The sequence below is a fragment of the Pan troglodytes genome, chromosome 5 (genome assembly GCF_028858775.2).
Source record: "Pan troglodytes isolate AG18354 chromosome 5, NHGRI_mPanTro3-v2.0_pri, whole genome shotgun sequence".
In the NCBI taxonomy this organism is placed as follows: domain Eukaryota; kingdom Metazoa; phylum Chordata; class Mammalia; order Primates; family Hominidae; genus Pan; species Pan troglodytes.
The window spans coordinates 180,521,137-180,544,516 of NC_072403.2; the positions used below are offsets into that span (position 1 = coordinate 180,521,137).

The following is a 23,380-nucleotide window of genomic DNA, read 5'->3' on the forward strand; positions in this document are numbered from 1 at the left end:
TTATAAGCCAAGGCTAAACTATGTCAGCAATGTTGTCTGCAGTGGATATTATCCAGAGTCTGGGTGTGCAAAAATTTCCTGGTTTCCAACGTAGTCTTCGTGGGTGAGTTTACAACCTCCACAAGCCCTGTGCTCCCCGCACAAACACCTGAAATGCTTTGACAGAGCTGTTTAAAAACAGCCACATGTATCTGTGAATGATGCCCAACCACATGCTCCCCCGACTTGAGAGGATCAAGGCTACAGCCCAGGTCAGACCCCGGATCTTTAGGACCTAAATTCCCCCATCCCTGCAGTGGATAACCCCGTGTAAAGATGCCAAAGGCGGGCTGCCCCCGGCGCAGCCTTTCCTGGACATGTGTTCCCAGCTGCCTTTGCTGGAGCGCAGCTGATCCTTCAGCACCTCTGAGAGGCAATGTTCTGGGCTGGACCAGGGGGCCTTAGAGGGCGGAGGTCAAGGAGAACCCCGGAGTCTGGGGACCGGCCAAGGCTTGGCGTTAACCTTTGTGGATGAAAAGTCCCGCTGGGCTGATCCTGCGTGGACCAGGCCTGGACCCTGGGGCGTGAGGAGGGCGCGGTGCGTCCCGTGGTTGTGCTTGGAAGCCCCCCGAGGGTGCGCGCGCGTGGGTATGAGTGCGTGCGTGTGCCTGGGTGTGCGTGTGTGTAAGTGTGCACGTGTGTGTGTGAGAGTGCGCGCGCGGGGAAGGAGGCACAGAGACAGCCCGGACAGGCCACTGCGCAGCCCTGGTGGCCCCCGCTCCACCTCTCGCTCCGCAGACCCGCGCCAGGGAGGCCTCTGGGCCGCAGCGGGCACCGGAGCGGAGCGGGCGCGGCAGCGGGCGCTGGGAGGTGGGGCTGGGGGAGGAGAGGGGGAGGGAGAGAGGCGGGCGGGAGGGGAGGATCCGGGAAGCTCCGGGGTATTTGACAGGAGCGAGGGCGAACGCAAAGGACGCGGAGGACCTCTGGGTGTCTGCAGGGGAGCTGCTCCAGCCGGGCCGCCGGGAGCGGTGGGGAGAGCATCGCGGAGCCGCCCCTCCACGCGCCCGCCCAGCCGCGCTCGCCCACTGGGCTCTCCCGGCTGCAGTGCCAGGGCGCGGCCGATCTCCCGCTCCCGCCACCTCCGCCACCATGCTGCTCCCCCAGCTCTGCTGGCTGCCGCTGCTCGCTGGGCTGCTCCCGCCGGTGCCCGCGCAGAAGTTCTCGGCGCTCACGGTAAGCCCGGGCCCACGGGACCTGGAGCTCAAGTGGTGCCGCCTCTTGCAGCCGGCCGGGTTCGGGTGCCCGCGCCCCGCTCCAGGCCCAGGCGCCTGGGCACGGGGAGCAGGTGGCCCCGGGGTCGTGGAGCCTTCGCCTGCCCGCGAGGCTGGAGCAGGTAGGACGCAGCGTGCGCGCCTGGGACCCGGCTGGGATGGGCTTCTGGGGACCCTGCCCGCCGGGGTCCTGCTGCGGCTGCGACGGGCTCCTCGGGTTCCACCCGGCTGGGACCTCACCTGCCTCGGGGGCTCTGACCCGGCTGTGAGAGGATCCTGGGGTCCTGCAGACCCCGGACAAGTGGGAGCTGCGGGTGCGCTCGGCTGTCCCGCACTCACTGCTGGGCCTGAGCCTGCGGGGAACCAGGTCTGGGAGCGCCGGCGCCGCCCCGCGGACTGTCCCAAGGCCAAGACAGACCCGCCGGGACTGGGCGCCCACCTCGTCCACGGGGACCCGGCCTGGAGCGCGTTCTCCCGACCGCTTTGGGCTCGTGCGCCGCGCGGATCCCGGGCCTCTCGCCGGCTGAAGGGGCTGCCAGTCGTGGGCCCCACTCGTGGGTCTGACTCTCCCAGAGACCCTCGTAAGTGAGCCGAGGAAGAAGCAGATGAGGTTACAGATGATTCTTCACGGGCCTGAGTGTTATTAGAGAAGCGCTTTCTTCCCTTCTCAGGACAGAACTGGAGGCAGGCGGCGACTCCCCGCTCTGCGGGGCCTCTGGGTTCTTCCTCGTGGCAGGGATGCTGCGCTCCTGAGCGCGAGGGTCACCGCGGTTGACCGCTGTGTGTTTTTCTTTCTGAGCTGTAACTTCTATGCGACAGCCTTGGCCCGGCCAAGGCACGCGGTGTCAAACAAGGAGCTATGTAGAGGGGGCTGAGCCAAGCTCCCGCCGGCCAAGCCAACCCGCGGCGGCCGCTGGGCCAAGGCCGGGTGTCTGCAGCCCCCAGCTCCAGCCGACCTCCTGGGCTTGCAGGGTTTGCAAACCCATCATTAATGCAATCGCCAGAAACGAAAACATTCCACTTAAATGTGTTTTTGAACAAGTGTTTGAGAAAACACGAAGGTAGCGAGAACGCCTCTGGTGGACAGCCGTCTTTTTTAAGTGACCGGGGACTTGTCCTAAAGGTGTTTATTGTATTGAAAATAAAGATGGTTGAAATAAGCTGTGGTCGGTTCTGCCTTTCAGCAAATTTAAAAGAGTCATGTGGGCATCTTTTCTTTTTCTTTTACTTTTTCTTCGTCTTCTTTCTTTTGCGTTTTAGCAGTGTGAAGGATGGTTTGTGAGTTCATTGCTCATACCTCAAATTCTTCTGCAGCAGCCCGGGGTCCCTGCCTTGTGTCTCACAAATGACTTGTAGATTAGAAACTGCTAACTGGGGCTCCAAGGAGGTTTTCACACACTCAGGCTTTCCCTGAAGATCCTTTATCTCCCCAGAGGGGGCCCTCAGAGGATACTCACTGGAGGCATTCATGTATATGCACATCTGTACACGCATCTAGACATAAATATACTCACGTATACACTCACAAACAGACCCCCCACACACTCTTAAAGCACACTAGAGGAGACAGAGAAACTAAGGCCAATTCTCCAAAGGAGATCATAGCATTTTCTTCCAGGACTGTAGCAGCAGGTACCTACAGTTGCCACGGATTTTCAGATTTTCTGAAAGTGCAAAAAGTAGAGACTGCCATCTGCCTGCTGCCCTGTGTGTGTTGGGGTGGGGTTGGGCCTGTTGGTCCCCCCTGGAAGAGCAGAATCAAGGTAGTTAGTAATTAGAACAGTTTAAGACTCGGCAGGTTTTCTTGTCTTCTTTCCCCTTTCTCATCTAACTATTTACTTGAACCCTCTCACCTTTTGCCCTCTTGAGGTTGCCCCAAGGATGTCTTGGGTTGCGGTGAGACCCACTGCATGTGGGGTCTCTGTGCAGGAGCTGATACCCCACGTGGGCTTTGCCCTGTTGGCTGCATTCCCCAAGAACAGTTTGCCTGAAATTTACATTTGCAAATAAAATCAGTATCCCGAAGAAAAGATTAAAGCCATAACACATTTTGGCACACTTCTTCTCACCCCATCCCCAGTCTAGAAAATCAAGAAGTAGTTGAGTTACAAAGTAACTGAGGCAGGCCTGAAATCTGACTGGTCGCTGGGAGATGTGAGATGTGCAGGATTTTTCAGTGTGCTCATCTCTTTTCAAATTGCCTTCTGGTTTTTGGAAATCTCTTTTGTCTCCGGAGGCCCTCATTCAAAGAAGGGCCTTCTCTCCCTACGATTTGCATCCTACCTACTTTAATAAATCAAGAGGCAGTATCAGTCCATGCAGTGGGTGGGACCCACAGCTTAGGGTCTTGCTGGATGTGTGACTTCAGGCAAGTTCCTTAATTTCATAATCTTCAGTCTCCTTATCTGTAAAATGAGAATACATAATCTCTTTCAAGCATGTGATGAGGATTAAAGGTAGGGCTTTTAATGCGCCTACTATATGTGAGTTCTCCAGCTAACATTGTTTTGATGGTGCCCATGCCGTGGGTCTGTATAAGAGAGTGTTATCAATTGATACCGTAATTATCAATGCATATAGCGTTGTGGCATTAAGGTGTGTGTGGATTCAACTTTGCAGTATTTTCACCTGCCGCAGATTCTCAGAGCACACCACTTGGCTCTGGGTGTATCTGTGGACTTTGTGGGAGTAGCCATGTGGGACTCTATAGACCAAGGAGGAAAGCTTGCCTCTCTGCCTCCTTCTACTCCATTCATTTCTTCTCATCTAGAAGCAGGGAAATATGTCAGCCCCTCTGGGGCTTTCAGTTTGCCATACCTGGCTTCTCAGGACCACGCATTTGTCTTCCTCACCTATGGTGAGTGCGCTTTCTTGGTGGGCCCAGCATTGCTGGTGTGCTCACCTCTGCTACTTTATGTTTAAGATTCAGAGAATCCACTTTGTCTGGTAATGATCTCTCTTCTTTCCACCAAAGTCATTCTTTAGAAATGGCACCATGAGGCCCTCTGTGTCTCTCATTGTGACTTTCTGATGGCTTTGCACAACTTCCTGGTTATTGCTCAGACCCTCTCACCTCCAGTCAACAATGGCATTCTTAAGTGTGTCCAATGCGCTCTAATTTGGATGCAGGTCAATTTCTTCCTTGAAGAAGGAGGTACATTGAATGCCACACCGTGCCCATTTTCCTTTTTATTTCTGTGAATGACTGAGATGAGGGAATGATCTCTAGTATAAATGGTTTTTATTACACATAATTCTGTTTTCAAAGAGCAAACAGGCGTGATCACAATTACTCAACTTTATCATGGTTGTCATTATATGAATTTTGATGGACTGATCCATAAGCCCATACCTAGGTGATTTCTTTAAAGGCAGAGAGAAGAACAATATTGCCTGGGACCCCTTTCCCAGAAGTTTTTGGTTAGAGCCAAAGTATTCATTCCCATGTTGACTAAATCATATTTTGCTCACACTTAGAATGTTGAAGTCACATTACCATCCTTCTCAGACTTCTCTTACTGCCAATACCTAACGCTCCCCTAAGGTCATACGCACGACTTCGTTAAAGGTACCGTTGTCTCCACATTCAAGAGATGAGGAAACTGAAGTTTTGAGAGACTCTGAAGGGCACCTCGTCACTAAGCAGATCCGAATATTTCTCAAGTCATCCTGCCATTATTTTTCTTTCTTCGGGGGAGTTCCCTGCACTGTTTTTTGCACTGTCTTCAGGAACTTTACAATTCCACACTGCCGTTTCACCTCTCAGACTGTAGTTGACTTTCATCCTGAATCCTCATCTTCTCACAGAGGGTCTGGCACCTGGTAAATGCCTCTTATTGGTCTTGTGGAATGCATGACCACAGACCTGAAACAGTTATTTCCCACTCCTATTTGCGTTTATTTGCTTTGAAAGAGAAGAAAGGTGATAAGAAAACAATATTTAGCCGTGTGTAATTTTTTTAAAGTTTCATTAGCAAGTTCATGAGATGATTTAATATTGATTTTGCTGAAACAGCCAAAATAAAAATGCTATTCCATTTCTGAGCAGTTGTGGTTTGGAATGCCTACCTCATCCTGTTTTGATATAGTTCTCACTCAGCCTTGGATCTTCAAGGGAATTACTGTGATTTTTTTTCCTTTCTTCTTCCATTGCAAATGCCTTGAGTCCATTTCATGCTCTGGGAGGGCTTCTACTGCATTCCCCAGTAGAAGACGGACCACGAAGGTGGTTAAGGAGGAGAGAACTAAACATAATCAAAATTTTCCAACTTAGAAGCCCATTTACATGGCGTCTAAAAACCCAAACATCTGGAAGAATCACTTTAATTTTGCTGTGAAATCAAGACCGTAAATAACACTATAAGCAATTGCAGTCCCTAACAAGACCATGCAGCCAATGGGCATGGATGTAACGTCAGTTGCAATGGCTCAGAACCGAACAGATTTCTCAGTAATTCTATATCAAAATAAGCCGCCTTGCCAATCCAGGATCTTAGAATGGGGATTGTTATTAAGATTGTCAGCAGAACATTGGTTTGGAGGTCAAGGGTAACATTTATATATTTTTGAATTAGAAGATAAACTGGGCCGGGCGCAGTGGCTCACGCCTGTAATCCCAACACTTTGGGAAGCCAAGGCGGGTGGATCATCTGAGGTCAGGAGTTCAAGACCAGCCTGACCAACATGGTGAAACCCCATCTCTACTAAAAATACAAAAATTCTCTGGGTTTGATGACACGCACCTGTAGTCCCAGCTACTTGGGAGGCTGAGACAGGGGAATTCATTGAACCCAGGAGGCAGAGGTTGCAGTGAGCCGAGATCCTGCCATTGTACTCCAGCCTGGGTGACAGAGTGAGACTCTGTCTCAAAAACAAACAAAAACAAAAGATAAACTGTTCTACACATACAACACACAAACTTAGAATGATGAATTTCCAGTAGGATTTTGAAGTTAGAGGAGAAAATTAAAGAAATAGTCTTTAGAACTGCCAGCCCTTATGTTTCTCCAATTGATGGCATTGAGTAATAGAGCAAGATCCCAGCATTAGTCATTGTGTGTCTGTAACATATGTACAACAGTTAATATATTGGATATTTAACTGTAGCTCACAAGAGGGAAGATTTATAATATGAATTAATATTTTGTTGATTCCTAATTTCCTATGGGCTAAAAAGAAATTGCTCTGAAAGTGAAAATAACAGACATTCTTATGTGGTTTTGCAGTTCCAGGCCAGACATCAAATAGCAAAGATTGTAATAAAACAAATAAAGAGAACCAAGTAAAATATTAAATCACATTTATATGTTTAGGGTTAAAAAATTACAAATGAAAATTTTATAATATCTGGCTTAATTTAACTAGATTTTTCAACACAGAGAGTCTCAGAATGACTTCTTTTTGATGAACCACGATTTTATTTTGATTTTTATTATATATGACATAATGTGGCATATCCACCAATTAAACTGTCACTTAAGAGAAGGCAAATGTCAGTATAGCATGTCCAGGCTGCGTTCTCTTTCAGCACATATCTCTGCCCACTTTACAGTCTTCTTCCCCCTGGTCATCTATTTGTTTTCTTTTTTGAGACAGGGTCTTGCTCTGTCCCATAGGCTGGAGTGCAGTGGTGCACTCTTGGCTCACTGTAACCTCTGCCTCCTGGGCTCAAGCGATTCCCCTGCCTCAGCCTCCTGAGGAGCTGGGACTATAGGCACACGCTACAACGCCTGGCTAATTTTTTGTATTTTTTTTTTTAGAAACGAGGTTTTGCCATGCTGTCCAGGCTGGTCTCGAACTCCTGAGCTCAAGTGATCCACTCGCTGTGGCTGGTCATCGATTTTCTTTCTCTTTTATGCTTCTGCCCAAATTAGAAGAAACTTCCTTTGCTTCTCCTTTTACCAAGATACTGACCATGGATGCTGCTGTTTCTATTTTAGCACCGGCTGAGACTCCCTGAAGGGTTTTCTAGTTTCTGTTCCTCACACTCCTTCCTTCTGCTAAAGTGTGGGTGCCCTGGGCCCTGCCCTAGAGCCAGCTGCAGCATCTCTCACTGTTCCTATCCCTGCCCTAGCCCCCAGCCAAGGGCAGACATTTTTGGGGGCAAAGGGGTAGGCAAACTCTTAACATTTGAGGTTCTTAGAAAAGAGTCTTCCAATAATAACAAAGTTTCTGAAGGTGGAAGAGTTGTAGGTAAACACGATGGCCTGTGGTGTGTTTGATCAGGGGTTCAGAGCCCTTGAGTGCAGGTCACCATTAGGCCCATCTCATTTTGGATACTGAGTCTGCTGGATTTTAGTCACTTCTTAAAGGACAAGTTCACCAGTTTGTTGGCAAAAAAAAAAAAAAATGCTGTGGTATGTAAGTTGACCTTGCCTGCGTCAGGGTGTTTTGTTTATCTCTTACTCTGTTCAGTGATAAGGCGCTAGAATCAAATAAATCCACCCTGCATACCAGCTGGGTGTCACCATGGACATTTGATTTCTTCTTGGGATTAGGGACATTGACTCCTGAAGGCTTTCCCTGCCCAGGTCAGGGCTGTCCCATGTATCAGCCCACAGTGGACCAGGAAGATGGTAGGCATTCTCCCACATCAGGCCCAAACCGACCTGCGATTTGTGACTAGGATTAGTGGTGAGTTGATGATATTGAGGGCTGAGTTGTGAAGGAGCAAAATCCTCCCACGGAAGAGACTCTTTCAAATTCTCTGCCATGAAAGCAACATTGTGCTGGACTTGAGCAGCCCTCCTGGTGGTGACCTGGGCTTTCAGGAGCAGAGCAGAAGGTGTGGAACCACTCCCAGGAGGCTGGGGAGGAGGATGGCACTGGGGAGGAGGACGGCGCTGGGGAGGAGGATGGAGATGGGGAGAATGGAGATGGGGAGGAGGATGGAGATGGGGAGAATGATGATGGGGAGAAGGATGAGGATGGGGAGGAGGACGGAGATAGCAAGGAAGATGGGGATGAGGAGGAGGACGGGGATGGTGAGGATGGTGATGGGGAGGAGGATGAGGATGGGGAGGAGGACGAGGATGGTGAGGATGAGGATGGGGAGGAGGACGGGGATGGGGAGGAGGACAGAACTGGGGAGGAGGATGGTGATGGGGAGGAGGATGAGGATGGGGAGGAGGACGGGGATGGGGAGGAGGATGGCAATGGGGAGAATGATGATGGGGAGAAGGATGAGGATGGGGAGGAGGATGGAGATAGCAAGGAAGATGGGGATGAGGAGGAGGACGGGGATGGTGAGGATGGTGATGGGGAGGAGGACGGGGATGGGGAGGAGGACAGAACTGGGGAGGAGGATGGTGATGGGGAGGACGATGATGGGGAGGAGGATGGCAATGGGGAGGATGGTGATGGGGAGGAGGATGAGGATGGGGAGGACGGGGATGGGGAGGAGGACAGAACTGGGGAGGAGGATGGTGCTGGCTACCCTGTCTCCACTGAGGCAATGAGGCTCATGCACATCTTTTGCTAAACTCCCTCTTCCTACCATAAGCCTTGCGATACATATTTACGTTTTAAAGTAAAGTACTAATTAACATATTCATAGCACTTTGAGCAAGGATGGAAACGTGTTGTTGGAGTGAGTAGACTAATAATTCTAATGTCTTTGGGCACGTTTTCAGTTTTAGAATGGTAGGGTTGATATTACCTTAATGGGGTCCCTGTGTTGGGCAGACACATATCACCAAATATTTTCCAATGTTACCGTTTTATGATGCCCTGCTTGCATTTGGTGTTGTGGGTCTAATGTGCCACTCAAAATCTAACCCCCATGTTCAGTTTTTTTACACCTAATTACCTGGTTTTTTCTTTCTTTGTTCACATGGAACCACATTTGTGGCCCATCGCCCATCTTCAGAAGTGAACGCAGACCTGCCTGTGGCTCCCTGTGTCCAGCTTCTGTTGTCTGATTCGCAGTGTCTGTGCAGATTGATCCGTCTTCACATGAATCCACCCACACGCTTGCCCCCTTATTCCTCTGCCACGGCGTTTCTTATAACGTTGAGAAAAAAATGTAAATCTGAAGTTGTATCTCAGAACCATTGTGTACAAACTTTCCTCACATTTATAGCGGTCACTGTAATATTCTTCCTGACATTAGCAATCGAATTGAGGGAAAATGACTTCATAAAATATAGTCACCTTTTAAATAAGAGAATTACTTTTAAATAGGAGATAGAAATTTCAAATAACAAAGGAAATTCCATATGTGCTTATAATTTTAAAAATAATTTGAGAGATCTGAATGAAAAAGAATCAGGCCAACTTTAGGGTATATTTTTGGTTTTGGTTGTATATTAATTCATGCCACATGGGATGTGGGTCTATGTAATCAAGAATTTTTTTAAGTACAATTAAAACTAACCTAAAATGTACCTTGGAAAAAAGAAGTTAGTATCCTTTCATTTTGCGGTGGCTGGCAGCTTGGGACTGTCAGATAAACCGTGCATGGCCATTCTTTGGCATTAAGATTCTGGGCTGTCCAGCTCCCTGTGTGTGACAAGCACTTCTGGACCCTCTAGAAGGTTTCATTACCTTTAATGAAGCATAAAATAAACACGTGCTTTTCTGTCATCCCTTCATTTCAAAGGACAATTGAGTTAAATTGTGTAACATAGATATCTTTAGAGGGACAGTCATATTCTTCACTGTGAAATGGCCGCATCAAAGAAGAAGCAGTTAGCAGCCTATCAAATCCCATTCCGACCCTGGTCAGGACTGCGCCCTGCGGCCCTACATTCCCAAGGACAGTGAGTTTCAATCAGGATCCTGTCATTGCTGCTTCCTTGAGATGTGCTTATCTATCAGGAGGAGGAGAAAGAGAAGAGAGAGAAGAGAAAAAAGAAAAGGAAGGAGAGAGAAAAGATGAAGGTAGCTTTTACTGGTGAATCAATCTGGATAATATGACATTACGGCCCTTTCAAAGACAGTCTAGGCCTCTGTCTTTGGAATACAAATGTACATAAAGTTTTGAACACTGAGCAAGAAAGATAATGTGAGCATTCTGGTGGCCTGCTGTCATGCCAGTCACCATAGAGCGAAATTTGTTCTAAGGAGAATTCCTCTTGGATCCTATATAAGAAGTTGTCAACTAGGAATGCTGAAAGGGTTTGTGTTTGAATGAAGGCTGAGAGTTGTGTAATCTTTAAACATTTATCTCTTAATGAATCAACAGGAACGGACATCATCTATTTTCCAGGGCCCCTTATTTAAGTATTTAAACAAGATGCTTAGGTTGTCAGCAGATGGGACCCCTTCCCAGCCAGTCCTTCTCTTCCCTGTTCCTCTACCCCTTTCTTCTCAGGCCCTGGGTTCTCTCTTCCAGTATTTGGGGTGTTTGTGTAGACTAAATGAGATATTCATGTTGAAGTGCTGGATGCATGTAGTAGATGCTGCTTCCCCAGGATGTAAAAGAATGATCTCGGGCCCTGACACTTTCAGTTCCTTTTCTCCACTGGGTTCTGTTTGGAGCTTTGGTTCATTGATATCCTTTTAAGAATGTGGTCCCAACACCAGATATGCTCTTGCACAAGCATTTGGTCACTTAAACCCGAACGTGACCTTGTGAGGTGGCACTAGTTGGTGATCAGATAATAATCCTAAGTGTCTCCAAATTTAAGATTCTGCTAAACCAGTTTCCACCACTCATTGTTTTTTGAATTTTTTGGCACCCCCACATGATACTTTACGTATTATTTTTATTCAAACTAGATTTTCATCTTGATTCCATTATCCTAGGTTGGAAATACAGCCACCAGTTGATGCAAATGTGTTACATGGTCCTGTTTCTTCCCGTGAATGGGTTGGCCTTAATTCTCCCAAGCAATGGGCGTGGCTAGAGCTCACTCCCTCAGGCTACCTTTCCATTTGCTGCACTGATTTATTCCCCAGGGGAAAGCCCAGGAGAGCTGAATACTGAGCTTTCCCTCCCTCCCTCGGGTCGCCCCTGCCCACAGCCGGGGTCTTAGAAATCATCAGTAAAATGCTAAATTGAACTCCAAGTACATGTAACTGGAGATGTTCCTCTAAACACTTACACTCATCCAATAATTGACACTTTGTGAAGAACGTTGTCCCATGAGCTCTGAATAGTCATAAGAGCATGTTTTCTGCCTCATTCTGCCACATGCGAAGGCTATTTTCTGGAAACATGGACACCTTCTCCAGAAACAGGATGAAAGCATCTGAAACATGGGATTGAGGTGCCTGTAAGAATAAAAAACCCACTTTACACTCTGTACCCTTCTCTCCTAAAACATGACAGAGCCCTCTCTCTGTGCCCTGCAGACATGATCTCCTGTGTCCTCACAGAATCCCTGCCAGGCAGCTCGCGCTCTCTCTCTGTCTCTCTCTGTCTCTCTGTCTCTCTGTCTCTCTCTGTCTCTCTCTCTCTCTCTCTCTCTCTTTCTCTCTCTTTCTCTCTCTCCCTCCCTCCCTCCCTCCCTCTCTGGGTGTATATTTTCTAGGTTTTTGTAAACATCTTAGGCTAAGGAAACTGAGCAATCTCTCTGACCTGAACATACACGTCCGTTAAGTTCTTTCTTTTTAGGATACGCAGATCTGTGAGTATGCTGATCAGTTCTTCATTCTTAAAAGATTTCTCTTTTGGAGAGAGTTGCCAAAGATAGATCTTTCTTTTCATTTAGAGATAAAACCCAGGTGGAGTCATAACTTCTTTTTTTGTACTCTTGGCATCTCTCCCACCACCTACACCCTGCTGGAAACATCCAGGTGCAATCACCCAGCTGGTGTGAGGGGAAGCCCCTGTCCTTTTTTGGAAGAGGTGGAAGAGGTTGTCTCCCAGGTTCCCTGGTTCCAAGAATCCACCACAGGAGGGAGCCCCAGAATGGCTGAGCTCTGTCTTTTAGGGGAGGGTCCCATGGTGGGGTCTGGGGTTACCACCACCAGCAAAGTTTCTGCCACCTTGCCTGCAAAAATACCCCACGGGCCTGCTGCCTCAAGTGAGTTCAACTTTCCAGCTTTAAAGAATTGGCTCATGATGCAAAATGCTAAATTAGGGAATTAAAAAGCAGGGACATTTTAGCTTGATGTTTCTACTGTCTTTATTTAGAAGTCTGGGATATGCATGTTACATTCAGGATTACTACCCACATATCAGATAAGAGTATCATGTTATTGAAGCAGAATTTTGGTTTTAAAATAACCAGAGTAAGCAGGGGGAGTGTGAGGCGGGCTGCCTGCCTGGGGCCTGGACTGGCTAAATAGGGTGCTATTTTCTTTTTGCTGTGAGGTCAGTCCACTTTGTGAGTCGGATTTTATTCAAAGCAATCGCTTAACTTATTTTATTTGCTAAATGAATATTATATTTCAGTGTTGTCAAGTAATAGGATTCTCAGACATGTGATTTTCATGAGAGATTTTAACCCAAAAGAACAATAAGTGCAGCAAATCAAAATTTCTGTGCTCAGATATTCAAAACACCACTTGCATTTTTTTGTACCCCAAAATCTGAAGGAAATTTTGAAAAATCATTAGCAGCTGTCATTTAGATTTGTACACCATTCCTAGTCCCTTCCCTCATTTCTACTACCTTTTAATTTCATTTTGTTTTGTTAAATTCCAAACATATCTGTAGGTTGTCTGGCCAACTTTATTCTAGAAGGCAGCAGGAAGGAGGGCAGCCCGCCAGGCCGAGGCTTTTGTCCTGCTCCGTTCCCCGGAGGCTGACACGAGGCTGACTCCCAGGCCACACTCTGTCAATTTCTGGGGCTTCCTCTGGGCTCCACGCAGGACCCCCTTCTCCCAGTGGCTCTGACAGCAGGGGCAGGACGCCCTCCTCCCAGTGGCTCTGACAGCAGGGGCAGGACGCCCTCCTCCCAGTGGCTCTGACAGCAGGGCCGGGGGCATAGTTCCCTGGAAGTCGGTCTTGGGAGGACACAGCCTCTGTTTCTGCACCAGAGTCCCCAGGGCCTTGGCCGGACACTCAGGGCAATCTGCCCTGAGGAATTCAGGGCAGTGTGGCTTGAATCTGCTGTCCGACGCAGGCAGGTGCAGGCTGTTCTAGAGTGTGCTCAGGGTGGCCTGACAAATGCGGGCGGGGGTGGGGGAGGACCCAGGGCTGTGCCCCAAGAGGGTGTGGGGCAGCCAGGGGGTGTGGTGGCCTCAAGGCTCCGTCACCCTGCGGCCCTGTCATTTCGGGCTGTGCCTTTGTCTCCGGGTCTCCTCCTCACTCTTCTCAGTCTACCCTGGAGTTCAATAAAAAGGAGAAAAGAATTTCCCTGGCAAAGCCAAGTGGAGAGTTAGAGGCTAGGCTCTCTCTTTCTCTCTGTCTCTGTGTGTCTCTCAGTTCTGTCTCTCAGTTTCTGCCATTCTCTCGCTCTCTTTTTTGTCTCTCTGTCTCTCTCTGTCTCTTTGTCTCTCTCTGTCTCTTTGTCTCTCTCTGTACCTCTCTGTCTCTCTGATTCTCTCAGTCTCTGCCATTTGCTCTCTCTCTTTCTGTCTCTGTCTCTGTTTCTTCCTGTCTCTGTCTCTTTGTCTCTCTCTGTCTCTTTCTCTCTGTGTCTTCCTGTCTCTTTCTGTCTCTGTCTCTCTAATTCTATTGATCTCTGCCATTCTACATACTACATCTCTGTCTCTCTATCTCTGTCTCTCTGTCTCCCTCTTTCTCTGTCTCTCTGATTCTATCTCTTGGTCTCTGTCATTCTCCATCTCTGTCCTCTATCTCTCTCCGTCTCTCTGTTTGTCTCTCTTATTCTTTCTCTGGATCTCTGCCATTCTCCATCTCTGTCTCTCTCTCTCTCTCTCTCTGTCTCCCTCTCTCTCTGTCTCTCTGATTCTATCTTTGGTCTCTGCCATTCTCCCTCTCTGTTTTGTCTATCTTTCTTTGCCCCTCTATTTCTGTCTCGATCTCTCTCTGTCCTTGTCTCTGTGTGTCTTCTTCTTTCTGTCCATCTCTGTACTATCTCTGTGTCTCTCTTACTCTATTCATCTTTCTATTTCCCTATCTTTATTCATCTCTCTGTCTCTGTTCTCCCAGGCTCCACCCAGTCCATGATGACCCCCAGAGGGGGTCACTCTGTGTCCTCCTGTGACTCTGCCCTGTGGCCGTCTCTCCTGTTGGGCTGCCTCTGGGCTCTGTGTGTCCCGGCTCCCCCAGGAAGGATGAGGAGGCCCAAGGGCTCTGTGGCTCTGAGAGCTGAGGCATCGCTGAAGTGTTTGTGAAGAAGAATTGAACTAACCTAGAACTAACCTCAGCCGAAATCTAACTGGGCTTTTTTTTTTTTTTTTTTTGCTCACACATTTTCTTCACCTTTTCTTCTTTAGATGCTTTCTGGGTTTTCCAGGTTCATTCAGAACTGAAAATAGCCCCTCGTAACTTCACAGCACGAAACCCAGAGCTCTCAGGACACGCGCCCCCAACTCATCTCCCCGTCCTGGGTAGGGCCAGACTGCGGCTCTGACAGGTTCTGCAGATGGGAGGCACCTGGGCGGTGAGACCAGGTGTTTGCAGGTAGACCGTTTGCCCTTCAGCCGGTGCTTGATCAGATTGTTCTTGGGATTTTCTAAACACACATTCTGGGGAACAGAGGAGGCTTTGATGAAGAAAGGGAAAAGAAAACCCACTAAAATATGTGAAAAAAATCGTACCACAGCACTCCGGGTGTGTCTCGATTTGGAGGTGAGCTTACAACTTCTCCATGGGACGCATCCTGAAGCTACACCTGTACCGGCCATGTGCTGAAGACGCTGCTGGGGACAGGTTGTGCGTGGCCAGTGTTCCAGCAGATGCTACAGGTGCACATCCTGTGGCCGGGGTCCCTGTGGCCAGGGTCCCGGTTTGAGACCGGATAATAGTGTGGGGCCGAGGGTCGGCGCTGGCCCAAAGGTGGCTCTCAAGATGACTCTGGAGGGTCTTGGTGGCCGGGGTCTCAGATGGGAGCTGTGTGTATTGGGTTCAGGGAGCCCAGGACAGGAGGAGAGGGCTCGTTAGGGGCCCCTGCAGGGTGCCGGGGCGGAGTGAGGACGGGCTGCCATGAAGGGCCTTGGGAGGAACTGGGGCTTTGTCCAAGAACCAGGCCAGCTTGAGGTGCAGCCCAGGGGTGCTGAGGAGAGCCTGGCTCTGACCCTTCAGTTGGCCCCAGAGAGGACCAGGGGAGGGCAGCCGACTTGGGGTCTGGTCTATGAGTTTTCTTCTTTAAGATATAAAAGAATTAACTGGTGAACTTTGTAATCAACTCAACATTTTCCTGTGTTGTGTCTTGTCCCAGTCGTGGTTTTCTCTAAGCAGAATCAGAAATGATGGATTTAGAGAGAGGGGCAGGAAGGACGCTGGCTCGGCGGCCACCAAGCCTGGGCTGGCCTGGCAGCTGGCTGTGGTGGGCGGCCCTCAAGTCCCGGCTTTGAGAGGCTGGGCCCTTTTCTTTCCTCATTCTCTCCTACTTAAAAATGTTCATGTTTATACTTGTTTATTGTTCCCTTCTTAAAATGAACTTTCTGAAGAACGTTTGATACTTCTTCACCTTATAAAGGTTACACAGATTTTATAAAATGTAAAGGAAAAGGTACAGATTTCATTATTATCTCTGGGGTGTCACTCAAAATTACTGATGTTGAATATCACAGAAAGGACATAGAATGAGCCATTATCTCCTGGAGGTCCGAAACCTTGAACTTAGAGGAAGACCCGAGGGGTTTAAAACAAACCGAACAACCTAGCCTCACTTTATACAAATGGGCAGCTCTGGGGAGAAAATTGCAAGTGGCAGAATCAACGTGGATTCAAAACCTCGTATCTCAACAGCATGAGAGGACTAGGGTGACCCCCTCCATGAATCCATGCAAACGTCTGGGCGGAGTCTTCACCTCACTTCCCGATTTCCCGGTCTGTTCCTGTGCAAGGGCGCGGCACTCAGGCAGGGTGGAGATGCCCCCAGCCCAGCCGCTGACTGCAGACGCCTCGTACCAGGGCCACCCCAAAGCCCAGGGAGGGCGGAGTGGGCGTGGGGGCACGGGCCTGCTGGGAAGGAGTCACTGCTCGGAGCTGGACGTGTGGGCCGACGTCTCTTCCCTGAGCTCTGCGAAGTGACTTCATCTGCTTCTGGTTCAATTGCTAGATAGTTTAAAAGAGGGTCCCACACACATCGTTCCCTAATGACACAGCCTGGCTGTCGCCGTTTATGACTGCGATTAGCTGTGCAGGGGCAAGAGCAAGGCTCTGGGTTTTTGCAAGACTGAGGCAGGGTGGGTGGGGCGTGGAGGGGCTGCAGGGCTGGCAGGTGGCCGCGGCCATTCTCAGGCCATGGGTCTGCCCTTGAGTTAACCTCAACCAGGTCAGGCTGCATTGAAGCAGGCCACAAAGAGAAGCCTCACAGTGGGTTCCGTTCACACCAGGTACCTTCGGTGCTGCGAGACCCTCACGGCACCCCAGCAGGGTCTCTCACGGAGACTCCCCGGTGCCACTTGGCGGCCACAGTGACTCTCCCACGTGGAGCTTTCCTCTGTCAGCAACCCCAGTGCCGAAGCTTGAGAAGGGAAGTGGCCTTCCCACAAGAATGTTCTGGCTAGTACTGGATTTCAAAACGCGCCCCAGGTCAGGCTGATCTCAGAGAAGGCTCCTTACATTTTTAGGAGGGTGCTTCCAGATTGTGGGACATCAGGTACTGTTAACAGGAGGAGAAGGTGGGATTTCCTGGAGGGGACTCTGGATGCATCGTTTTTGGTGGCAAGCAAAAGGCATGTCACTGTGAGGGCAGGAAGAAGCCTGGGCTGCCCCATGTGGGCGATGGGTGGGTCGTCATGTCCACCGAGGTAAATGAGTTCAGTCTTCATCCCTCTGCCTGTGAGGCATGAGCTCAGGGGAAAAGCAACAACAAGACTAGGGCTGCAGGGTTTTGAAGAAGCTGCTCAGGACAAGCATGCACACGCTCATGTGAAACGGCAACTGCTCCACGTCATGCTCCATTTTCTCCTTCTGGCAAACTGTGCACAACCTGGGAGAGATGGCAAAGCCCTGTGTCCTCACACTGCCTCAGGCACAGCGCGGCCGCCACGCCCCTCTCCAACTCTCCCTTCCACGGTCACCTGGAGATGGCAGCTCCTCTGGACCGTCCATGAGGGCTGCCAGGAGGAACGTGTGTTTAGACACTTTCAATAAAAACAAAGTGCAGCTTCCAGTGAGTGCCATTCCACTGTCTACAACAGGGGAGTCAGAACCCAGTTGAAAAGCTGCCCCAGCACCCCAGTGTGACGCCAGCCACGGGGATGCCACCCGTCCAACCCCAGCTTCAACACAAGCAGTGCTCGAGGGGCTGGCTGACTGCGATGGACTCAGTGACAAACGGCACCCACCGACCCTGCACTGGAGCTGCAGTGGCTTCATCGCCCTGTGTTTCCCGTCAGGTGCCCAGTAATCACAAAGTGGCCTGGAGTCACTGTTTGTAAATACACAGGAGCCTGCACTGATCATATGTATGCGGCAGAGTAATCCTCCGAGAACATGAGCCCCGCGTCATGTCCTTCCAGCCGTGCTTGTGATCACTGCCGGGGTGGGAGCCTGGCCTCGCTTTCGCTGCAGCCCCGGCCCAGACCCACCCTCCCCACGCCCACAAGTACATGTGGTGCCACCTCCTCTCTGGGGCTGGTCCTAATGGAAATCAACCTGACCCTGCTGAGCAGGATGGCAGGCCCAGCTCAGCGAAGCCCTGGAATTTTTCCAAGCCTGTTTTGTTCTCTCTTCCCTTCTCTTTCTAATGAGTCTAATAGAAACATTCCAGTTGTTTCTTTTTTCATGGTGGTATTTCGCGGTCATTTCAAGGTGAGGGGCCCTTGCAGCCTGTGTGCCATCATCTTCTGGGGACGGGGGCAGCACAGGGGGTGGCCGGTCTTTCCCACCTGCCACAAACATTGGTCCTGAAGATCCTGCCGCGCGACACACTCACGTGGAATCAACGCAACGTGGGCCTCTTGCACTTACTCCAAAACAATTAAGCTCCTAGGAAGGCTGGGGGGTGTCATGATAACATAATCCTGCAGTGTGACCCAGAGGCCGGGCTGCGGTGAGGCTTCAGGGTGTGGGGACCGTTCCCCTGAGGCCATCAACGTACCGGCTCCTCAGAGAGAACTGGGATCCAGCAGCCTCTCTGGGAGGGAGACGGTCTCACCCTGCTCCTCCGGGGGCATCATGCTGCCTGCCCTGGGGGTCCTGGGAGGGAGACGGTCTCACCCTGCCCCTCCGGGGGCATCATGCTGCCTGCCCTGGGGGTCCTGGGAGGGAGACGGTCTCACCCTTCTCCTCCGGGGGCATCATGCTGCCTGCCCTAGGGGTCCTGGGAGGGAGACGGTCTCACCCTGCCCCTCCGGGGGCATCATGCTGCCTGCCCTGGGGGTCCTGGGAGGGAGACGGTCACACCCTGCCCCTCCGGGGGCATCGTGCTGCCTGCCCTGGGGGTCCTGGGAGGGAGACGGTCTCACCCTGCCCCTCCGGGGGCATCATGCTGCCTGCCCTGGGGGTCCTGGGCATTGGCGTCACCAGTTCTGTTGTGAGTCCTGGATTCCCACTCGCCATGGGTTTGGACCAGCTTCTGAGTCTCAGTCTTTCATGCTGTAAAATGGGAAGTGCAGCCTCTTTGGAGTGCAGTATTTTGAGTTGTGTGTGATGTTGGTGTGTCCTTGACAACACCCTTTGCCTTCATTGCTAAGGAATGGGGCCCAGGCATCTTAGGGGAGAAACGAAGGCTCCCAGGGTCCTGGGCCAGCTTGCACCCCTGTCCGGGCCGTCTTCAGGCTCGAGATGCGAAGTGCTTGTTCTGTCACGCCCCCCTGCCCTGCAGTTGTGTTTGTGCCATGTTGCTGTGTGCCTCACACCCCCAGCTCTCCTTCTAGGAACACTTTCTGCACCCTGCAGTGGTCTGAACGCCCACTCCTCGGTGTAAAGGAGGCAGAGAGCAGGAAGATGTTTGCTTATACTAATTCTCATTGTATAATAATTAAAGCTAATTCATTGTATTAACTGTGTGTTGGAAAATAGCGTAACATGGAAGTTTAATTTATGGACATTAAGTACTCCCTCTGTTGTCATCAACAGTGTGGAAACGTGGTCATAATTATGAATAATGCTTACTATATCCAGGGCCTTGTTCAAAATGGTTTACCCAAATAAACTCTATTCCCCACAACACCCTCGATGTGGTGGGTGCTCTCATTGTTCCCATTTGCAGATGAGGAACTTGAGACACAGATGGATGAGGTCATGTGATGGATTTAGGTCATAGGCCTGAGGAAGGTCCTGGAGCAAACGGTTTGACAGGAGCGATGTCATCAGTGCAAGTTCTGTCAACCCGAGGCTCAAAGCCGGGGCGTGGGCCTCGTGCTATGCAAGCGTCTAGGGCTTCGTAGGTGTGTTTTGATGAAGGTCACAGACGCGCCTGGGTCCCTGGTGGGGAATCTGGGCCATCGGCAGGAAGCGTGACATTGAGGACAAGCCGGAAAGGGGGCGTTTGCCGCATCGGGAAGGGTATTCTCCGGTTGTGGGGAAGATGAGTTCCTTCGGTCATGCCTGGGTTGATCCTAGTGAGTTGATGAAACAGGATCCTGGCACCCTCACATGTGAAAATGAAGCAGAACTTGGGTCTGTAGCTAGAGCCCCAGGGTGGGTGAGCCCTGGGGTGGGTGGGCCCTGGGCTGGGTGAGCTGGGGTGGGTGAGCACTGGGGTGGGTGAGCACTGGGGTGGGTGGGCCCTGGGATGGGTGGGCCCTGGGCTGGGTGAGCTGGGGTGGGTGAGCACTGGAGTGGGTGAGCCCTGGGGTGGGTGAGCCCTGGGGTGGGTGAGCCAGGGTGGGTGAGCACTGGAGTGGGTGGGCCTTGTGGTGGGTGAGCCCTGGGGTGGGTGAGCCGGGGTGGTGAGCCCTCTGGTGGGTGAGCCCCGGGGTGGGTGAGCCCTGGGGTGGGTGAGCCGGGGTGGTGAGCCCTGGGCTGGGTGAGCCCGGGGGTGGGTGAGACCTTGGTGAGAAGAGCCCTGAAGTCCGTGTGGTTGACGCTGGCCCGATTCATTTTCTCTGTGCTTTGGTTTCCTCATCGCTCAATCATGTTTCCTTCAAGTGATAGGCTTCAAATATCTTCCCTGATCAATGTTTCTCTCACTAGAATTTTGAACTCTTTGGAAACCTTTCATAGATAACGTTTACTTTATTGTAAACAGGATAAAATTTGCTTTGATTGACTGATACCCCAAAAGATATTCTTGGTGTACTGCATTTGCCCACTTATGTGGCTACACTCACATCACAATTAGCACACTTAAGACCTATGTATTTAAATGACCTCAAAACTCCTCAAATGAAATCCCCTAGACCCCAGTCCTCCAAGCAGTTGCTTAGAAAGAAATTATGGGATATCCTTCTAAAATAATTAAAGGAATTCTACAAGCAATGTAATAACATAATAGACACTTTGAAAAGTAGTGATGTTCCTCCACAGTGGTACTACCCAACAACTTTGGGGCCTTTTCAAGACTTTCCTCACATGACTTTCTTAGAACATTGCTATAATGAGGACATAAACATTTTACGTCTGTCTTACTTAATAATATTTAGGGGTAGAATATTGTAAAGAAAATTAGTCTATTTTCCATTTACCTCCCTCACTTGAGCATTAGGAGGGGTTTGGAGGTCTGCCAAACCTGAATTTTATAATAGGGCATCTGAGCCCTGGGAAGCTTCAGGAACCCGGTGTGGGGCCAGGTGTCTTGTCTCAGCTTCACCAACTTCCTTCCACACTCCTTTGCTGGCTTGACATTTAAAGGTGAATTAATGCCACATTTTAACATTGAAGTTGATCATGATCTCTGTATCCAAACCCTCAAAGTATCTTACATCCATTATGAAGAACTCATTTTGGTGGAAATGTGTTAAGAGACAAAAGCATCACTTGTGAGAACCAAAGATGCAAAATAATGTCAACATATTGTAGATATTCTTTGATTAAAATGCTTGTTTGATAATGAGTAATGATCTATGCACTGGGTCAGTGTGAGGTAGGGCTACAGGAAATCCTTGGACCTCAGCTCTAAACACAGAGGTTCTTCCCTGTGTCTGTAGAAGTGCCCAGGCTTTAGGCAGTATTTTGGTTGAAAGGTGTATTAGTCTGTTTTTACACTGCTGATAAAGGCATATCCAGTACTGGCAATTTACAAAAGAAAGAAGTTTAATGGGCTTACAGTTCCATGTGGCTGGGGAAGCCTCAGGAGGAGCAAGTCCCATCTTACATGGATGGCAGGAGGCAAAGAGAGCTTGTGCAGGGGTACTCCCGTTTTAAAACCATCAGATCTTGTGAGACGTATTCACTATCACCAGAACAGCATGGGAAAGACCTGCCTCCATGATTCAATCATCTCCCACCAGGTCCCTCCCACAACATGTGGGAATTATGGGGGCTACAAGATGAGATTTGAGTGGGGACACAGAGCCAAACCATATTAAAAGCGTAAGAAAAATTTACTTCATTTTTCAGTGGTGTTGGGTACACTCTGAATTGCAAGTGAATCACTTGCAAAATTTTGTTACAAATTTTTAGAGAATACCTAAAAATGAACTTTTATGACAACTTTTTAGGTTTTCGCCCTTTCAATTGAACCAAACTAAGGTTTAATCTTTTAGTGGTTTTCATTTGACTTCATGTTGATTTTCTTAATTTTTTCGTTTAATATTTAGTAAGAGTCTGATATTGAGTTTTACTGCACTTTAAAGCATTTCGGATGTTAATTAAAATCTTGACTCTAGTAGCACATTCAGTCGGGTCAAGCGTCACTATTTGACATAAATGGAGACATCTGGCTGTCACCCAAGTTTGGTAAGCTGAATACCCATGCAGATGAGGCAGCCGTGCTAGAAACACCACTCTATTACGCCTAGTGGCATTTCCCTACCCATATTGTTACAATGGTGCTCATGTCCTATGAATTTTTTTTTTCAGGGCTGCTATTATTTGAGAAGCTGTGATATTTTAAGTCAAGGATACGATGTGCATCACTAGGCTCACGTGGCAATGGGATGATGCCTTAGTGTCTTAGCCCGTCTGACTGTCACTAACACTTTCTCTCCCTTTCTCATAGTTTCTACTGGAGGAGGGCTCTTTATTTTTTTATTTTTTATTTATCAGTTTTTTCTGAGGAGGGCTCTTTATGGTGGGCCTCCTTGTCCAGATCAACTGAGAGTAATGAGCTGTGCTCTTTCCCCACCCTGCCCATCCTCTGATTTCTTCCCTTAACTTTGAGGCACACTTTTTCATTGCTGAGTGATTTAGATCCCTAGAACCCATCAGTTTAGCTTGCTTTTAGGACACAGGGATTCCAGTTCTGTGAAGTGTAATGAAGACTATGTCCATATTCTGAAGTTCATGCTAAGCTATGATAAATTGTCCTGGGGGAAGTTTGACTTTTGCAATGAAGCTGCAATGAGGTTGTAAACATGTCCTTGTTGGAACTGCCTGAGTCTGTATGGTGAATTATCATTTCCCGGCATCCTGCTGGGGCTCGGCCTCCCTATCTTCCCAGGTCCTTCCAGCTCAGCCCCCTCTTTAAAGTTTTCCCAGCTCTCGAAGGTCCGGCTGCTGCTCCAGGAGGGTGGTCCCCTGTCCTCCCAGCAGGTCCCACATGACCAAGACCTCGTCTCTGTGGTGCTGGAATTCCCAGATGTCTCATGGGCTCCATTTGGTGCTCTCCAGTGGTGGCTTATGATGAATGACACGAAGTCACATGACTGGAATGTTCCTCAGCAATTCAGGCTGCAAGCTTTGCAGAGATATTTAGGGAGGAAGAATAGTGACTTTAGAGGACTCAGGGAGAAAAAGGGTTTGGGCTGAGAGTCTCCATGTGTCGAGGTGGTGCATCTCTTTAGGAAGTGACTAACCTCAGGCACTTTGAGTTTGCTTTGCCAACTCTCTGTGTAGAGCTGTGTGATTTAGTGAGAGGTGGAAGGCAGAGCGGAGCCTTGGGAAGGGTGCTAAGTGGATGATCAGATGGTGAGAGGAGCTGACATTCCTGTAGTTTCTAAGATTCAAATGACCTCTATAAATGTTGGAAATTAATAATAATACACTAAAACTCTCCCAATAGGAAGGCTCCCACATTTGTTTGAGGACAATCTTTGAATCAAAAAGCGGTCCC

General features: G+C 49.5%; 1 protein-coding gene across 4 annotated transcripts in view; it reads left to right on the forward strand.

Annotated features, from left to right (window-relative positions):
* Positions 1-874: 874 nt before the first annotated feature.
* The window catches only part of SMOC2 (SPARC related modular calcium binding 2), a 225,152-nt gene continuing 202,646 nt past the window's right edge, over positions 875-23,380 (forward strand). Inside the window, exon 1 of one of the 4 annotated variants that reach the window (XM_024357524.3) lies at positions 875-1,212. In XM_024357524.3, the coding sequence (XP_024213292.1) occupies positions 1,129-1,212 (84 nt within the window). In that variant the 5' untranslated portion in view covers positions 875-1,128. The remainder of the gene's footprint in view (positions 1,213-23,380) is intronic. The other 3 variants (XM_024357523.3, XM_016956668.4, XM_024357522.3) reach the window with 3 other exon arrangements.